Genomic DNA, 16149 nt, shown 5'->3' on the forward strand with positions numbered 1-16149 from the left:
TATTTAACTCACCTCCATCTTTCTTTTTAGTGATAATTCTGTTTTTCAGCCATTCTTTGGTTTCATCTTTGACATCCTGAGCAAGTTCTATGACTACCAAAGGCGTGAAAGAACTCTCGCAAGTGTCCAAAGCTGATAAGGTCACTTTCATCTTTGACAAATTTTCTGAAAATTAAAATAAAATAAAAAGCAAATATGGGTTATAACGAAAAAGAGACATATATAGGCTGTATTTGTATATATTTTTATATTACACCTAATTCTGGCTTCAAGGATAAAGTAAAATTTCTCATGATCCAGGTGGGTACTATGACAGGCTCACAGAACCTGTGGTTCAGGCACACGTGCGAGCCGGCCCTGTACAAAGGCCAGGGGAACACAGTTCTCTCCTGTAAGCAGCTAGAACAGAGCAGGAAAGGGAAGAGCAACAGTGTAAAATGTGCTCTCACACGAGAGGAGTAAGAAAGCATTTATCAAGGATGTGACACCTAAGCAGGATTTAGAAGAATGAATAGGATTTTGCCACATAGACAATGAATGGCATTCTAAGGAGAGGAAATAGCATTCCTCTACAAAATGAGGATGAAAAATAGCCAACAGACTCAGAGAAATACAAATGATTAGGTATGGCTGGAGCATTAACACGGGGGCGGGGGTGGGATGGTAAGGAACTAGGGCCCCTGATTACAAAGTCGCTAATTCAATATGAGCAGGAAATTAACATAATCCGATGTCATGTTTCAGTATGGAGTTGATCTCCCCGCATCAGTTTTCTTTTCCAGATTCCCTACCTTTCCCAGGGATATCATCTTTATCTCTGTAACCAAGATTGAAAAACATGAAGAGTGAACTTGGAGACCCACACATGGCATCAGTCACTAAGGCCTAATGGCCTCCCCCAAAATGTTTCTCATGTGAATCTCTTTCACCTAGTGATTCTCAACAGGGACTATTTTCATACTTCGGACTTTTTTAATCTAACTTTGTTCCTGATGTAAGTTTTAATGACTCCAAAGGACAAAAGCAAATCAATTCTTGGGAACAATCAAAAAAGAGTGACCGACACATCTTTCTTTTCTTTGGGAGAAATGATGTTGTGGCAAGCGACAACAGAGACCCACATTGTCTGGCTTGGACTGATAAACTTTCATTTTTCTCTAAGTTTTGTTTGAGGCAACACAGGTATTATAAAGCAACGTTAGATTCAAATTATACGGCAACTATATCAGGAATACTATGAAAGATAAGAGCCAAATCAAAAATCAGCATGCTAGGCTCTATGAAGGAAACCAGGACTTAGTATTTACCACCAAATAGCTAATAATGTAGCCAGGAATTACTCAGAATGAAAGACTGATAGCAGATAGCAGTCAGGGCTATGCGAATTTGGAACGCTTAATGTGTAAAAGCTTTTGATCAAGCAAAGGAGAAGCACGTTCTACACAGGGAAATACTGTGTGTAAAATCAGGACAGTGTAGGAGATCTACAAGACCCGCCTGACTAGAGCAGAGTGGCATCATTCTGTAACCTGAGAACACTTTAGGATAATAAATGCCATAGTTGACTTCTGACCCAATAGTCAATAAGGAGTCACTGTCAGTTTCTGAGTCAGAGTGATATGAATCCCATTAGGTAAATTTAGGGGGCAAGAACGTGAATGTTCTTCATGGTATTCTTTCAGCTCCCCGAACTTCTGAAATTTTTCAAACAAAAAGTTGGGGGACAGTGTTAATCTACCAGTAGACTATGAGATTTAGCATCGCCATCTTTTAAATGAAAATTTCAAATACAACAAACATTAACCATGTGCTTACTGGGAGCCAAGCCATGACAGAGTCTGAAGGCACAAAAGTAAGGTCTACGTCTTGCTTTTGAGGAGCTCCCAGCCTACTAGCAGAAGCATTCTAACACATGGCCTACATACATTAGCAATAACCCAGGGTGTAGGGGCAGCCCAAGGAGGGGAACTGACTTTCTGGGGAGGGAGGTTTAGAATCACAGCCTTCAGCTTGGAAAGATACACGGATGGCTCCAAGGTTTCTAACCTGGGGCATGGAAAGAATAACTGTGCATGAACGAACAGCAAAGATGGAAAGAATGGTTAGGTTAAGGGAACAAGAAATTGTTCAGCAGGGCATATGTGAACACGCATCAAAGGTCAAAGTTCTTTAGCATTTATGCACTGCCTAATCTAATAAAAGGCCCACTTTATTCATAATTATCAGGCCATAAAACAATCTTTCTGAGACACTAAAAGCAGGTTTCAGTACCAAACATGTATATGAGCACTGTCTAGAAACTCATAATAAACATTTGCTCATTGATTCATTTTCATTTGAGATACTATCTGCCTCTCATTACTTGAGACACAACCTTAACAAGATTTCCAATACATTAAAATGTCACGATATCTACATACAGAGTTCTTACACTTCAACAAAAAATACAAAAAACTGAAATCACAAGTCACATAAGAAGAAATACAAGTGGCCAACACACATCTGAAAAGATGTTCAAAGTTACTAATAAAGAAATGCAAAGTAACAACGAGATACTTTTCTCTTTTCAGATTTGCTGAAGTTGAAAGATGGAGAAAACCCACTTCTGACAGGTGTAGAAGAAATACGGCAATTTCACACATTGTTGACAGATATTGCAATCTGATTCCTTACTTGTGCCATCCATTGGGCCACACTGTACTTAAAGGTCAGGTTACCTAAGAAGCAGGATCCCCTCTTACACTCCCTCTTCTTCCTGTCCCTGTAACTCTGTGGCCTTCTTCCTGAGCCCTCTGCTCAGTAACACTGCTGGGGGTGCCCTCTCCTTGGCAGATCCCTGCCCCCCTCTGTGTTCAACACACAACAGGGTGCAGGTAAGGCAGACTTTACTCCAGGCCTGCTCTAATCCCAATTCTCCCCATTGGCTGACGGAAAGAAGAAGCCTCAGGGCAGCCTTGGCCTAAACCGAGTTCTGCAATCTACTTTTACCAGAGGGTCTTAACAAGAGCTTGCTTCACCATTATTATGACACTAGACTAGTGCATGAAACCAAAATACCAGATGGGAGAACATGAGGGCTTTAACTGTAAGTACATTAAAGGGCCTCATGGCTCCAGGTGGGGATAATTCCAAATTCTGTTCTTCTTTATCACGTGTTGAACTGCACATAGGGCCAAAGAGAGACCAACAAAGGAACTGGTTTCATGTGCCTTTTACAGTAGCTACTGGAATCCACTGACTACAATAAGAGGTAAATCTTGACCATGGTGGTTGAGACGCACACATGCAGTGAAACAGACTGCGAGTCCAATCATGATGAGTAGGTGGGGGGTGGTTATGGGCATATTTTGTCAAGGATCGAGAAAATAATAATGGACCCTTTACTCTCTTCCTCAGTTTGGATAAATGAAAAAAAAAATCAATGGAATTATCATAAATTCAAAGGCTAATAAGGAAATGCACAAGGCTGTCCTCAGGAATCAACCTATTTCAGAGTCAGGGAGAAACATGAACCAGAATTACAAAATTACTCTGCCATGAAGCAGAAAAGGAACATATCAGAGAAGAATGAAAGGCCATGCTGGCCAGGCTGGAAGATGAGGGGAACCTCCTCAGGAGGAAAGCTATCATTTTAACTGCCAGGGCTAGAAGGAAGAGGGCCGGGACCCCTACAGAGATAACTCAGAGGCATCCTCTGAAACCTCTGAGAGGCAGTTTATGAGAGCAATTGGGGGACATGCCTTCCTTGTGACGTAGGGCAGCTGTGCGTAAGGCAGATGTGCAAGTGGAAAATCAGCTCTGCACACACCCACCCTCACTGGTTTTTCACCCACATCGATGGTGTAGAGAAGCTGGTGAGGCCATTCCCTGAGGAATGTATCTGGGAACCTTGTGGCATCAGGACTCCACAGGAAGTTGTAGGAGAGATGAGACATGACATACTAAAGAGAGGCTGGCCACAGTGGCCCAGGCACAGGGCTGACCGAATGCACCGAAAGAAGGCCACTTCAGTACAGAATCACCCCACTGAGACTCGCCATGGTCTGACTCATACATTGTCTACTCTCATCACTCCTGATACTAAGATTTTGCTTATGTTGGCTGGAATATTGTCTGAAAATCTGGAGCAATACTGAGTCTCACCTCCAAACCCAGGAGTTGGCACCTAGTTGAAACGCTAATGTGTGAGAAAAGGATGAACCTATACGATGAACTATGTATTATACAACAATTTTAAAAGATATGTATGGAGAATTTTTAATGATTCAGGAAAATGTTAAGTGAGGAAAAAAGCAAAATACAAAGTAATATATAATATAATCCCAATTATGGAATATGTACATTTAAATACACAAAAAAACACAAAAAGAATTGAGAAGAATTGCAACAAAATGTTAATAGGGTTGGCGAAATTACATGGGCTTCTCATTTTAATCTTTAAATTTTTCTCAATTTTCCAAGTTTTCTACAATTAAAAAAAAGTTTCACTGGGTTTGTTTTGTTTTGTTTTTAGTGCATACAGCTCCAATTCACCAGGCCTTTTCTAATCCTTTCCATTATTTTAAGATTTTTTAAAAATTCATTCTTTAGCCGCAAGTCTATGATTCTTTCAGCAAAAGCTGATCGGAACAGACATGATCTACTTTCCACAGTTAAAATTGTTTATCGTGCTCATAGAAATGGCCCTTAGAAAACATTTAGTTCTTTAGATTACTGTGATTTTAAATTGAAAGTAGCCAGATAATAAAGATTTAATTTTTTTAAACCCCGAGATTATATTTTTTAAACATACAACTCTGCAGGATTTAAGGGACTGTGATACAACTATTTTTGAGTCTGAATAAACCTCACTGTACTTTTTAAATCTTGGACCTCCATATACTGTCTCATCTGTCGAAAGAGGGTTTTACACAAGACAGCGCACACCCAAGCTGGCGCTGTGGAGGCGCCGGGAAAATGAAAGCAGCCTATAGGAGAACCCCATGCCACCCACATTTCTCAGGTGTCCCAGGCGCCGCCTCGGACTTGCATCTATTATTTAAGCTGTACGAAGTGTCCCTGTCAGAAGCCTGGAAACCCAGTCACTCCGATGGGAGAGATAGCATCTTACTCCGTAGACTCGCTCCAGCCACCCTCGTTCTGAGATTCCCTAGCTTTTCCTGCTCCCCGGACTGTCAGGGGAAGCGGTGAGCTGGTCCTTTCAAAAAAAAAAAATGCCACTTCACTATGCTCCTCCGACTCCTCCACCCCACTCACGACCACTCTCCCCACAGCTCTGAAGCCCCCACCCCCAGACCCTCAATCCTACATCCACCAATCCCAGATTTCGGCCTCGCTACCCTTCTTCCATTCCATTACTCAACGCCTCCACCCCCAGCCTCATATCTCGTCCCCAAACCTCGGCTGCCCCCAGCCTCCGCCTGAGACAGCCACACCCCTCAACACTTTCACTCCTCCCTCCTCCCACATGAACGCCCCCAAACCTCTGCGCCCGTCCTGGTCCCACTTCCCCATTCCCGGGATTGCCAGCACCTCGGGAAGGAAGGGCGGCGGCTGGGAGGAGTCGCTGGAGGCGTCCCGCCGCCGCCGCCGCCGCCCGGCAGCCCGCTGTCAGCCGCGCTCGTAGACCCCGGCTCTGTGCCGCGGAGGGCGAGGGGTTCTGAGGCGCCCTCCCCCACTCACCCGCTGCGGCGGCGCTCCACGTCTTTGGGGGCGGGCCCAAGAGCGGGCGAGACCCGAGGTCGGGCGAGCAGACACTCGAGGCAGGGGGCGGGCCGGGGCCTACGGGGCGGGCGCAGCGGCGCGCTGGGTGTGGCGGGGCCTAGACGCGACGATGCGCAGGCGGGGCGGGGCCACGGTGGGAGGGGCGGGGCCTAGCTCAGTGTAGCACCTAGTTTGGTCGGGGCCTAGCGATGTGTCGCTCCAGGCCCCCGAGGACTGGATCGGTCCCGGAGAAATGAGAGACGGGCCTAGCTAGCCTGTCTCCTGGAGCCGGAGGGGCGCCGGGAAAGGGAGGGGCGTGCCTTCTGGGCTGTCACTCAGAGAGGGGGCGGGACCGGTGGGAGAGGCGGGGCCTCGTTGAACTGTCACTCCGAGAGGGGGCGGGACTGGTAGGAGAGGCGGGGCCTTGCTGCGCTGTCACGCCTAGAGCTGGTAGGAGGACCTAGTAGAGCGCCCAGGAGAGAAATTTGCGCCTTCACATTTTCCTCTTTTCCCTCTCTTAAGCTCAGGAATCCAATTTTCTTGACACTTTCAAATATAAGAACAAGTCTCATTCTAGTTGTAACTCACTTTCAGGTGGTGAAAAACCCAAATCCAATTTATTATTAAACTTAACATCTAATAAATTCTTTACAATGGTCTGTAGGATCTCCCAGCCCTGCCACCCCTCATGTCTCAGAAAACCACTTTTACTCTCCCCTTTTCTCCGCACCAGCCACATTAGCTCCCTAGTCTTCCTAGAATTCACCAGATTACAAAGCTCTTTGTTAATTACGGAGACGGTTTACTACCTTCCCTCATAGGAATCGAACGCTATCTTCTCAAGAGGCTCTTTCTGACCACTCTATTCAATACCTGCTCTCCTCCCCACCCAACCCTCTACCTTACCTGCTCTATTTCTTTTCTTCACCACAGTCATCGCCTTCTAACGTTTTATATCGCTATAAAAAAACTCTTAGTGGAATGAAATAAAACAATGAACACTTTCTCCCTCCACACTTCCAGTTCACCCCAGAGGGATGCCTCGAGATCCTGCCCAGCCAGAGAAGCCAGGTCTGCTCCTTGTCCCTTCTCTGTGTCTTCCAGGTTCAAGACAAGAAGGAGACCATGGGGAAGGAGAAGCTGTTTATGGTTCTTTCTAGACCCTTGATGATCTGTTGTGGCAGCTCACAACCTTCCTGACCAGTTCTCCTGTGACTCTCATCTCGTAAGTCCTGAATGGGTATGTCCACAAGTTCTCTCTCTTCTGAAAATTGGGACAAAGTGTTCAGGAGCTTCAGTAGGTTTAGACATTAATTACTCATTAGGCTTTTGTTTTGTAATTGCAGTATTCTTATCTTCTCACCCCGTTACTCCATATAATTTTACCTTCTGATATTTATAAAAATAAAATAAAATTTGAATGAAAATATAAAAAATACCTTTCACACAGACAATCTCATGTCATCGCTATGATTAATTTGTGTTAACTACAACAAATTAATTGTTCGACAACACAAATGGCAGACTTGAGTTAATGGTATGGATTCCTATATCAGTGACCTGTAGCTGTATGACAAACCACTACAGAGAATTAGGGATTCCCTCTTCCACATCTCTCCTTTGGGGGATTTTCTTCATACTCTGTGGCACCCAAGACCCCTCTCCTCAGTTCCACAGGCCAGAAAGATAGGGTTCTCCTGCAGTTCTGTGCAACTGGAGCTGCCCTTTGGGCAGTGTTGAGATTTTGAAAAGACAGAAAACATTAGCAGGGATTCTCTCCATAGTCTTCACAGCAAGGGTCCCTTTTCCCATTTCCTCTATCCAGGGTCTTAGTTATCCCTGTCATTGTACTACAGCAGTGCAGCTCTGTGGCTAGGACGGGTCTCAAGACAGAGAAGGGAGAAGAAAAAAAGATTTCATCACCTTCTGCAGCTTCCACAGCCTTTTCTCACATCTTGTCAAGGTTTTAGCAGCAACCAGTGGGGGACACAGGCTGCAATGGACTTACTCCATTTTGGCTAGAACTGGAACTTATCAATCTGATAGATGAAAACAATGTTTTAATTTGCATGTCTCCTATTATGAGTGATGATGAAACATTTGTATTTTGTTTTCCACAAATAATCTATTTATATATTTCGTCCAATTTGCTACTGGATATAGGAACTCTTTATATAATAGTTAAAAAATACAGTTGTTTCTCAGTGTCTGCAGGGGATTGGTTCCAAGACCCCTGCAGATACCAAAATCCATGGATGCTCAAGTCCCTTATATTAATTGGTGTAATACTGGCATATAACCTAGATTTGCATATATGCTACAGCAGGATATGGCTACATGTCGCTTCTTTTGTGTGGATTCAGCATGTGGCAAACTGAAGTTTTGCTTTTGGGAACTTTCTGGAATTATTATTTTTTCGAATAATTTTGATCTGCCCTTGGTTGAATCTGTGGATATAAAACCCATAGATATGGAGGGCCAACTGTAATCCTTTTTTGAGATATGAATGTCAAAATTTTTCTCAGTTTGTCATGTCTTTTGATTTTTCTTATGCTGTTTTATTTGCTTTTTAAATTTGTTTCTTCATGGTTTTTAGCCATGCAGACCTTTTCCATTTCCAGTTGGCCAATTTTATGAAGATTTCTTTAACTAATAACCTCTTCTAGGTTGTATCATACTTAGAAAGGCCTTTGCCATACTTAGATTACTTTGAAAATCCTCCCATAGTTTCTTCATGTTTTATGATTTTACTCTTTTCCTTTTAAAATTTGACCTACCAGGAATCTGTTTTGATGTGAATTAAGTGGGATGGGTCCAACTTAACTTTCTATCTTGATAGTTACACATTTGCCCGACTTCCTTTACTTAACAATCCATCTTTCCCCTACTGATTTTAAATGCTATCATTACCATATATCAAATTTTCTTCCATATTTTTGGACTAGAACTTTCACAATATATCGTTTTCTTTCTTTAAACCCATCAATAGTCAGAAAGGGCTAACCCACCTCAACAGTTCTTAAATTCTCATCCTAACTGCCTAGTGTAGCAGCCACTGAAGCCTCGCCTTCAGGAGACCATTCATTCCAGGTGACCACAGGTGATCATTTATGTAACTTTTTTCACAGTATACCATTTTCCTCTGGTGGCAAAGTCATCATTGCCCTTAAACCTAGCCAGGTCAGAGTCAATCCCAGATTCTTATCTTGATGGCTCGATTCCTGCAACCATTTAACACTACCAACTGTGTGCATGTCAGCACTGCACCCACAGCCACTGCCTGAATGTGAGGAATGGACACCTTAACGTGTCCCCTGGGGATTTCAGAGTTCTATCAAAAATCTGTCACAGCCACTGGTGCTCCTTGACACCCAGGAAGCTTGAGAATAAAAAACGAACTTGCTGCAAAGAAACCACAGCCTTCCTTCCTCTCCAGGGGGAGGGCCAGGAGCCACAGGAAGAGGGTTCCTAGCTTTGGCCTACCTTATCTCAAGGGAATGCGTCTAACTGGAGAGCCTGATGTTATTGTTAGGCTTCCAACCCCTAGAGCTAGCACATAAATCTTGCTTATTTCTTATAAAGTTTATTCTTAGGTAGTTTACCTTTCTTATTGCTAATTTAAATGAGAACTTTGCTTCTATTACAGCTTCTATTTGGTTGTTGCCTGTTATATGAACATTAATTTCTGCATATTAAGTTAATACCCTGAATAAAATCTTTTACAGTTTATCGTAGTTTATTCCCTTAGGATTTCTAAGTTTTTAGTCACAAAATATGAAAATAAATATAAATTTCCCTCCTTTGTTGTCTTGTTTCTGATATTAAGGAAATGCTCTGATGTTTACTCAGCAAGAAAGGTTGATTTTGGGTTTGAGATAAGTATATTTTCTCATTAAGTAAAAAATCTATGAATTCTTATTTTATTGAAGGTGTTATACTTGTCAAAGATGGATGCTGAATTTTGTTATATGCCTTTTCATCATCTATGGAAATATCCATGATTTTTTTCCTTAGCGATGGTGAATTGTGTTAACAGGTTTCCTTATTTAGCTTTTATTCTTAAAGAAATGGGGAGCCATTGAGGAATTCTGAGCAGAAGAGTGACATTATCTGACTCACATCTTAATGGGATCACTCAGACTTCTGTGTTGAGAATACACAGCAGAGGAACAAGGACAGAAGTAGACTACTGGAATAATTGAGTCAAGGGATGGATTGTAACAGGGTGGTAGCAGTAAAGTAGGGAGAAGCCATTAGATTCAGGAAGTGTTTTAAGGGCAGAGTTCACTGATGCCATATTGGATGTAAAGTATGAAAGACAGGAGCCAAGTTATAGCATTGTTATTAACTGAGATGGGAGGACTGTGGGAGGATGAGTCAAGAATCCTGTGTTGGACATGCTGATTTTGAGATGACTTTTGGAAATCTGAGTTGCAATATAGGCCTATGTCATTCAGGAGAGAGGTCACTAATCTGGTGATTAGTGATGATGCAAATGCAAATCAAAACCTCAAGGAAGTATCACCTCACACCTAGTGGAATGGCTATTCTCAAAAAGACAAGAAATAACAAGTGTTGGCAAGGATGCAGAAAAGGGAACTCTCATATACTGCTGGTGGGACTGTAAATTGGTACAGCCACTATGGAAAACAGTAGGGAGATTCCTCAAAAAATTAAGACTAGAACTATCATATAACCTAGCTATTTCACTTCTGGGTATTTATCTGAAGAATAAAAAAACACTAACTCAAAATGATATATGTACTCCTATGTTCACTGTAGCATTATGTACAGTAGCCGATATGGAAAAAACCTAAGTGCCCATCAATGGTGAATGAATAAAGATGTCTCTCTCACACACACACACACACACACACACACACACACGCTGCAGACACACACACGAATAGTACTTACCCATAAAAAAAAAGAAAAAAAAGAAAATCTTGCCATTCTCAACAACGTGGATAGAACTTGAGGGTATTATGCTAAGTGTAATAAGTCAGACCAAGAAAGACAAATACAGTATGATTTCACTTACATGTAGAATCAAGGGGCAAAAAATGAACAAAACAAAAATCCAATCTCATAGATACAGAAAACGGATTGGTGGTTACCAGAGGGGAAAGAGGTCTAGGGGAGGGCAAAATGGATGAAGGTGATAAACTGTATGGTGATGGATGATAACTAGACTTATCATCATGATCACAATGTAGTGTATACACATATAAAATTATAATGTCGTACACATGAAATACATATCATCTTGTATGCCAATTCTACCACAATAAAATTTTGATGTTTTTTATTTTGATTTCTAAGAATGAAAAACAAACTTATTTTCATATAGTAAAAGACCTATCTCATCCTCCTAGAAAGAAATATGCAAATTGTTTCCATTTCCCTCATGTTGAATACAAACACCTATTTGCTAGAGTAGATAAAATAGCACATAAGTATTTCGAATATCTTAGGGAAAGTGTTATTTGTTTTCCATTGTGTTTTTACTGGAAACCTATAATAGAGAGTAATGACCATGTGGCATCTGCCAAATAACCAAGGACACAATTGGGCTCTGAGTGTTATTTCAATTTCTTGTCTTAGCAGGGAACAGGCTAAATGGCTAATGGGTCTTCCTTTGTCTTCTGTATATCTAATACATTCTTGGAATAAAGCCATTAAAGTATAGAATTCCTCCATAAAATTGCTCACCTGAGGAGAACTGCTCATCCTAAATATTAGATTTTGATTAAGGTGTGTACCTCCAACTATCAAAATCTGTATCATTAGTGTCAAGAACTACAAAGAGTATGACATTTTACCATACCTGTGAGCTAGGAAGTTAATTTGTCACAGTTTCATGGATGCCAACAGAAGACACGAGACTCCTGGGTCAGAGACAGAAGACTTCATTACTTATTGCATAGCAGTCGCTGTGAGCTCCATGTTTGTGTCAGTTCCCCTTTCCCCCAAGTCCCAAGGGGGCAACATGGAGCAGCTCAGGCAGGTTCTGCACACCACTGGGTTTGCATCATAGCTAAGAATCTCTGAGTTTAAGGAAAATTTGGTGACGGACAGAGGGGATGGGGGTTGGGAGGCTGGGAGAATGGGGTAAAGGGTTAAAGAAGTACAGATTAGTAGTTGATAGGTGGTCATGGGGATGGGGAGCACGGCGTAGGGAAAGCAGTTAGCATTATTATATTGGCTAAGTGGAAAACCAGAGGAGAGAAGGAGCAATTAGGGGGATCATTTTATAAACCGTGTAAATGTCTAACCAATGTACTGTATACTTGATACTAATACAAAAAATCATCTCTTGAGTTTAGGTAACCCTGGTCTTAAAGGAGCTGTTAGCAAGCCAGCTAACAGCTTACCTCTAAGGACTATGTTAACCTTCTTCTACACACAAAACAAACCTGCCCTATCTTCAAGAAACCAGCTCTATCTTCAAGGCTATTTGCTGTGAAAACATCCTTCAAAAGATAGTTTGGAATGAAGCACCTCAGTGCCTTTACTCAGAAGATGTACAGCCATACAAAAGACCCACGGAGAATTATCTCCCAACAATTAAGAGTGGCCTCACTACTAACACAACTCGTGAGTTTTCCCAACAAAAGTATATCTACAACCTACACAGGTAGCAGACCTTGAGTTACATGGATTTTATAAGAGGACAAAAGATTACTGGCTTCCCTTTTAACATGTCTTCTAATAAGAAAGTTAAATAGATAGCACACCGGCACTTAGTACCAAAGTAAAAACTATAGGGGTCTATAGTGAAAAGTGGGTCTCTCTCTGTCTCCAAATCACTCAGTTTCTCTCCCTAGAGGAAACTACTTTATTTGAATTTCCCGGGATTTTATATCATCAGTCCGTCTGTCCGTCTGTCCGTCCGTCCATCCGTCGTCCATCCATCTATCCATACACACACTGAAGTGTTGGAAAGTATGTATGTATATTCATATTTTTTCTCTACCTAAAATTCTTGTCTACTCTTCCACACATCCCCACCTACCAGAAACAATCAAAATCAAGACACGCACACAAAAAATTTTTTATTTATTATTATTTATGCCTACAGCACCTGGCCTTCCTAGGTGGTTTCTCATCTAAGTACTAACAAGGCCCAACCCTACTTAGCTTCCGAGATCAGACATCGGGCTCGTTCAGGCTGGCATGGCCGTAGACCATGGACTGTGGCTCCTTTGGGGTGCGAACCCAGGACCTTCTGCGTGTAAAGCAGACGCGCTAACCATTACACTATGGAACCATGTCTAAGACACAAAAAATTCAAAACCGAAACCACTCCAGTTTCACCTACTGACTTTCAGAATTCCTGCATTCCTTTATCCTTGGAATAGAGGAATAATGCACTGGTGACCACTCGCTGAGCTCACACATATTTAACGGAGCAAGGCATCTACATACATAATTGCAGATCAGAGGGATAAATTACTCAGAGCCAGAGGGGCTGCTGGGAGGACTGATGGCAGAGGTGATGTCCGAGCTGGCCTTGATGAAAAGAGAGGACGTGGTCCTGCGGACGTGTGTGAGTTGATAGGGGTGGGGAGCAGAGGAGTAGACAGGCGTTCAGGAAAAAGAAAGACATGAGCCAAAGGACAGAGGCAGGAAAGCAAAGTACGCACCAGTAGTCTATGAAACTGGGGCAGGACAGTCACAAGGAAGAAAGGGAGGAGAGGAGGCGCCATCCATGGTGAGGACCTCAAATGCGACACTGCTGCCAGGGACAGTTTTCCTGGGGATCTTCTTCGGTCCCATCGTAAGACAACAAGGGTACAGAACTTATGTGTAACCAGTCATGTATCATTTAGGACACCTTTTTTGCTGGCATCTACTTCCTTTTCCTTCACAGCAAGCGAACCATTCTGAATCTAACTGGAGCCCCCGATCCCTGGTGTGGAATTGTAGCTCACCGTTCACGTCAAATGTTAGGCTCTGAACGCCGGACGGCCCTGAACGTGGCTTCAAGTCCTCTTTCAGGTATTCTGAACATAAATAAGAATTCTTGCGTCTTGCTTATCTTCCAATATACCCTGCAGATTATTACTCTGCTATTTAAGTATTGTCTAGTAAACCTAAGTCCATAGATAAAAACAAATTGTGACGTAAAGTAAATGTTGTTCTTTCTATGATAAAATAGAAAATGGTAATGTTTTAAAGGTCATCGACTTGATCTGACATTATAGTTTTGGTTTATTTGTTGCCTATAATTTGGTGAACTTTGACACCTTTTCTTTGAGTAGTTCAGTGTGTGAGAGGTAAATATTTTTATATGGTGAATCCTTAGCAAACAAAGAACACAAACCATAAACCCAAAATAGGGTTGTCTTAGTGTGGGTTTGCGTCTCCGGAAGGAGACCTTAAGACAGGGATTCGAGGGCAAGCAGTTTACTTGGGTGAAGAGGCCGGGAACACGGGCAGCAGGGGGAAGAATGGAGCCTGGGAGTGAGGGTGTGCTGCCACGCTGGTCGCTCCTGTGGGCGCTGGCGCTGCACCCCAGTGGGCAGCTCCGGGAGTCAGTGGAGAATACACCTCAGAGTGTCCCGTCTCATGCGTGAGGGAGCTGGCTAAGGGCGGCTGGCTGGAGTCATTTAGTTCTCCGGTACTTCTGGCTGCTGTTTCTGTGAGAAGTGAGGGCTCCTGCCACCACAGGTGCCCTCACGCAAGGAGATGATGCCGGCTGTTAGATGTCAGGTTAGGTGGGAACACGGGTAGGCTCCGCCTGTATCTGCGACAAGGGTCATTACTGGGCCGACAGAGTCCTTTGGCTCATAAGGGTGACCTTCCGACTTCTACTACAACTGGAGATGAATAACTGAGAGATAAATACTTTCGGTAAGCAAGAAGTAGATGGTATTTGTTGAAATTATGCAATTTGTATTCATCTTCTTTGATGTCAATTCATAAAAAGTTGAGAAGCTTTTTCAAGATATTTTTATACAGTGTTAACAAAAATGGCACAAACTGGAAAATTTGGAATTTCTATTAAAGCATTTGTCATTTTAATGGGATCTTTACCGAAATCAAAACAATAAGTGCATGTAATGTTGGATATCAATCTGTTCAATGAGATATGGGTGGGATGTGGTGAGAAATCTTTTGTCCTACCTTAGTATTTCTGAAAAATCAAATGTGTATAAAAATCGAAATGTGTATTTTAAGAGTAAAAGTACTTAACTCACAGATATCTAGACAGCAGCTGCTTGGCATTCAGCATGAATCCAGGGTCAAGGCCCTGATTCCCAGAGTGCACTGGGCCACAGCTGTACAGCCTCTGCAGGGTGAGACGGCCCCTCACAGCGCGAGCAGCTGTGTAACAGTACCATCAAGGGGTGTATAGAGACCATCAGGTGCACATAGCACCTATTGCTGTTTAATAAATTACCCCCAGACACTGCAACTTAAAACCAAAGATATTTATCATCTCATACAGTTTCTAAGAGCCAGGAATGTGGAAGTGACTTACCTGGGTGGTTCTGGCTCAAGGTCTCTCCTGAGGTTGCAGTCAAGATGTCAGCGAGGGCTGCAGTCATCTGAAGGCCTGACCCGGACTGCAGGATGAGCTTCCAAGGTGGCTCTCTCACAAGGAGGCCTCAGTTCCTCACACGTGGATCTCTTTGTAGGACTGCGGACATGTCCTCCTGACGTGGCAGCTGGTGTCCAGCAGAGGGAAGAATCAGAAAGAGAAAGCCAGCTGGAAGTTGTAAGGCCTTTTAATCACCTAATCTCCAAAGTCACATACCATCACTTCCGCTTTGTTCTACTCCTTAGAAGCAAGTCACTAAGTCCAGCCCACAGTCAAAGGGAGGGGAATTAGGCTTCACTTTTTGAAAGGAGGGTCAAAGAACTTGACATTTTAAATCAGTGCGGTAGGCCCAGGGATCAAATGACTCAGCCAGTTTTCCTTTGCATACCAGAGCATTCACATCCACACACCTTTCTAAGTATTTGTGGTACATTCCTAGCACTAATGTTTAAGACATAGATCTTAATATTGTACAAAGGAATCAGTTTGTGATGGAAGTATAGACAATTCTTCTTTTCCAGAAAGTGGAATCAGACGTGTCAGTACCTTGAGCCTGTTTGGATGACAGCCCAGTTCATTCAGAGAACTTCTGTATTCTAACGCTTTTGATAGATGGTCCCAGTTGACTGTTTAATTCTCCAGTTACGTGAGTAAACAGAGGACTTTCTGTGTTTCAGTGGTTCCTGCCATGGTTAAGTTATTTGGGAGCATATTAAACCCAAATCTGAGGTGTTACAAATCCTTAGCCAACTCCAGGATAGCCATGGAGGCTGCCATGTGAGTCGCAGCCATAGGGAGCTGTTGGAGTTGGAGAGCTGGAACCACTCAGAACCCATCCTTTTCTTTCTAGAAAAAAAAAAAATTGTTGATAGGACAACTATCGATAAAGTCATATACCA

The 16149-nt window shown here is 42.7% G+C and overlaps 1 protein-coding gene and 1 long non-coding RNA gene across 4 annotated transcripts in view; both read right to left on the reverse strand.

Annotated features, from left to right (window-relative positions):
* The window catches only part of ANO10 (anoctamin 10), a 153755-nt gene extending 147920 nt beyond the window's left edge, over positions 1-5835 (reverse strand). Inside the window, exons 1-2 of one of the 3 annotated variants that reach the window (XM_039837458.1) lie at positions 5683-5835; positions 13-165 (exon numbers count right to left, since the gene is read on the reverse strand). In XM_039837458.1, the coding sequence (XP_039693392.1) occupies positions 13-151 (139 nt within the window). In that variant the 5' untranslated portion in view covers positions 152-165; positions 5683-5835. The other 2 variants (XM_039837459.1, XM_039837457.1) reach the window with 2 other exon arrangements.
* Positions 5836-7626: 1791 nt separating this feature from the next.
* On the reverse strand, positions 7627-15782 carry LOC120582233 (uncharacterized). Its single transcript, XR_005647512.1, has 3 exons — positions 15191-15782; positions 11531-11591; positions 7627-7742 (listed from the first exon to the last, which is right to left on the reverse strand). It is a non-coding gene; the product is annotated as an uncharacterized LOC120582233 (long non-coding RNA).
* Between the last annotated feature and the right edge of the window lie 367 nt (positions 15783-16149).

This window comes from Pteropus medius, unplaced genomic scaffold, assembly GCF_902729225.1.
Source record: "Pteropus medius unplaced genomic scaffold, Ma_sr-lr_union100, whole genome shotgun sequence".
NCBI classification, from domain to species: Eukaryota; Metazoa; Chordata; class Mammalia; order Chiroptera; family Pteropodidae; genus Pteropus; species Pteropus medius.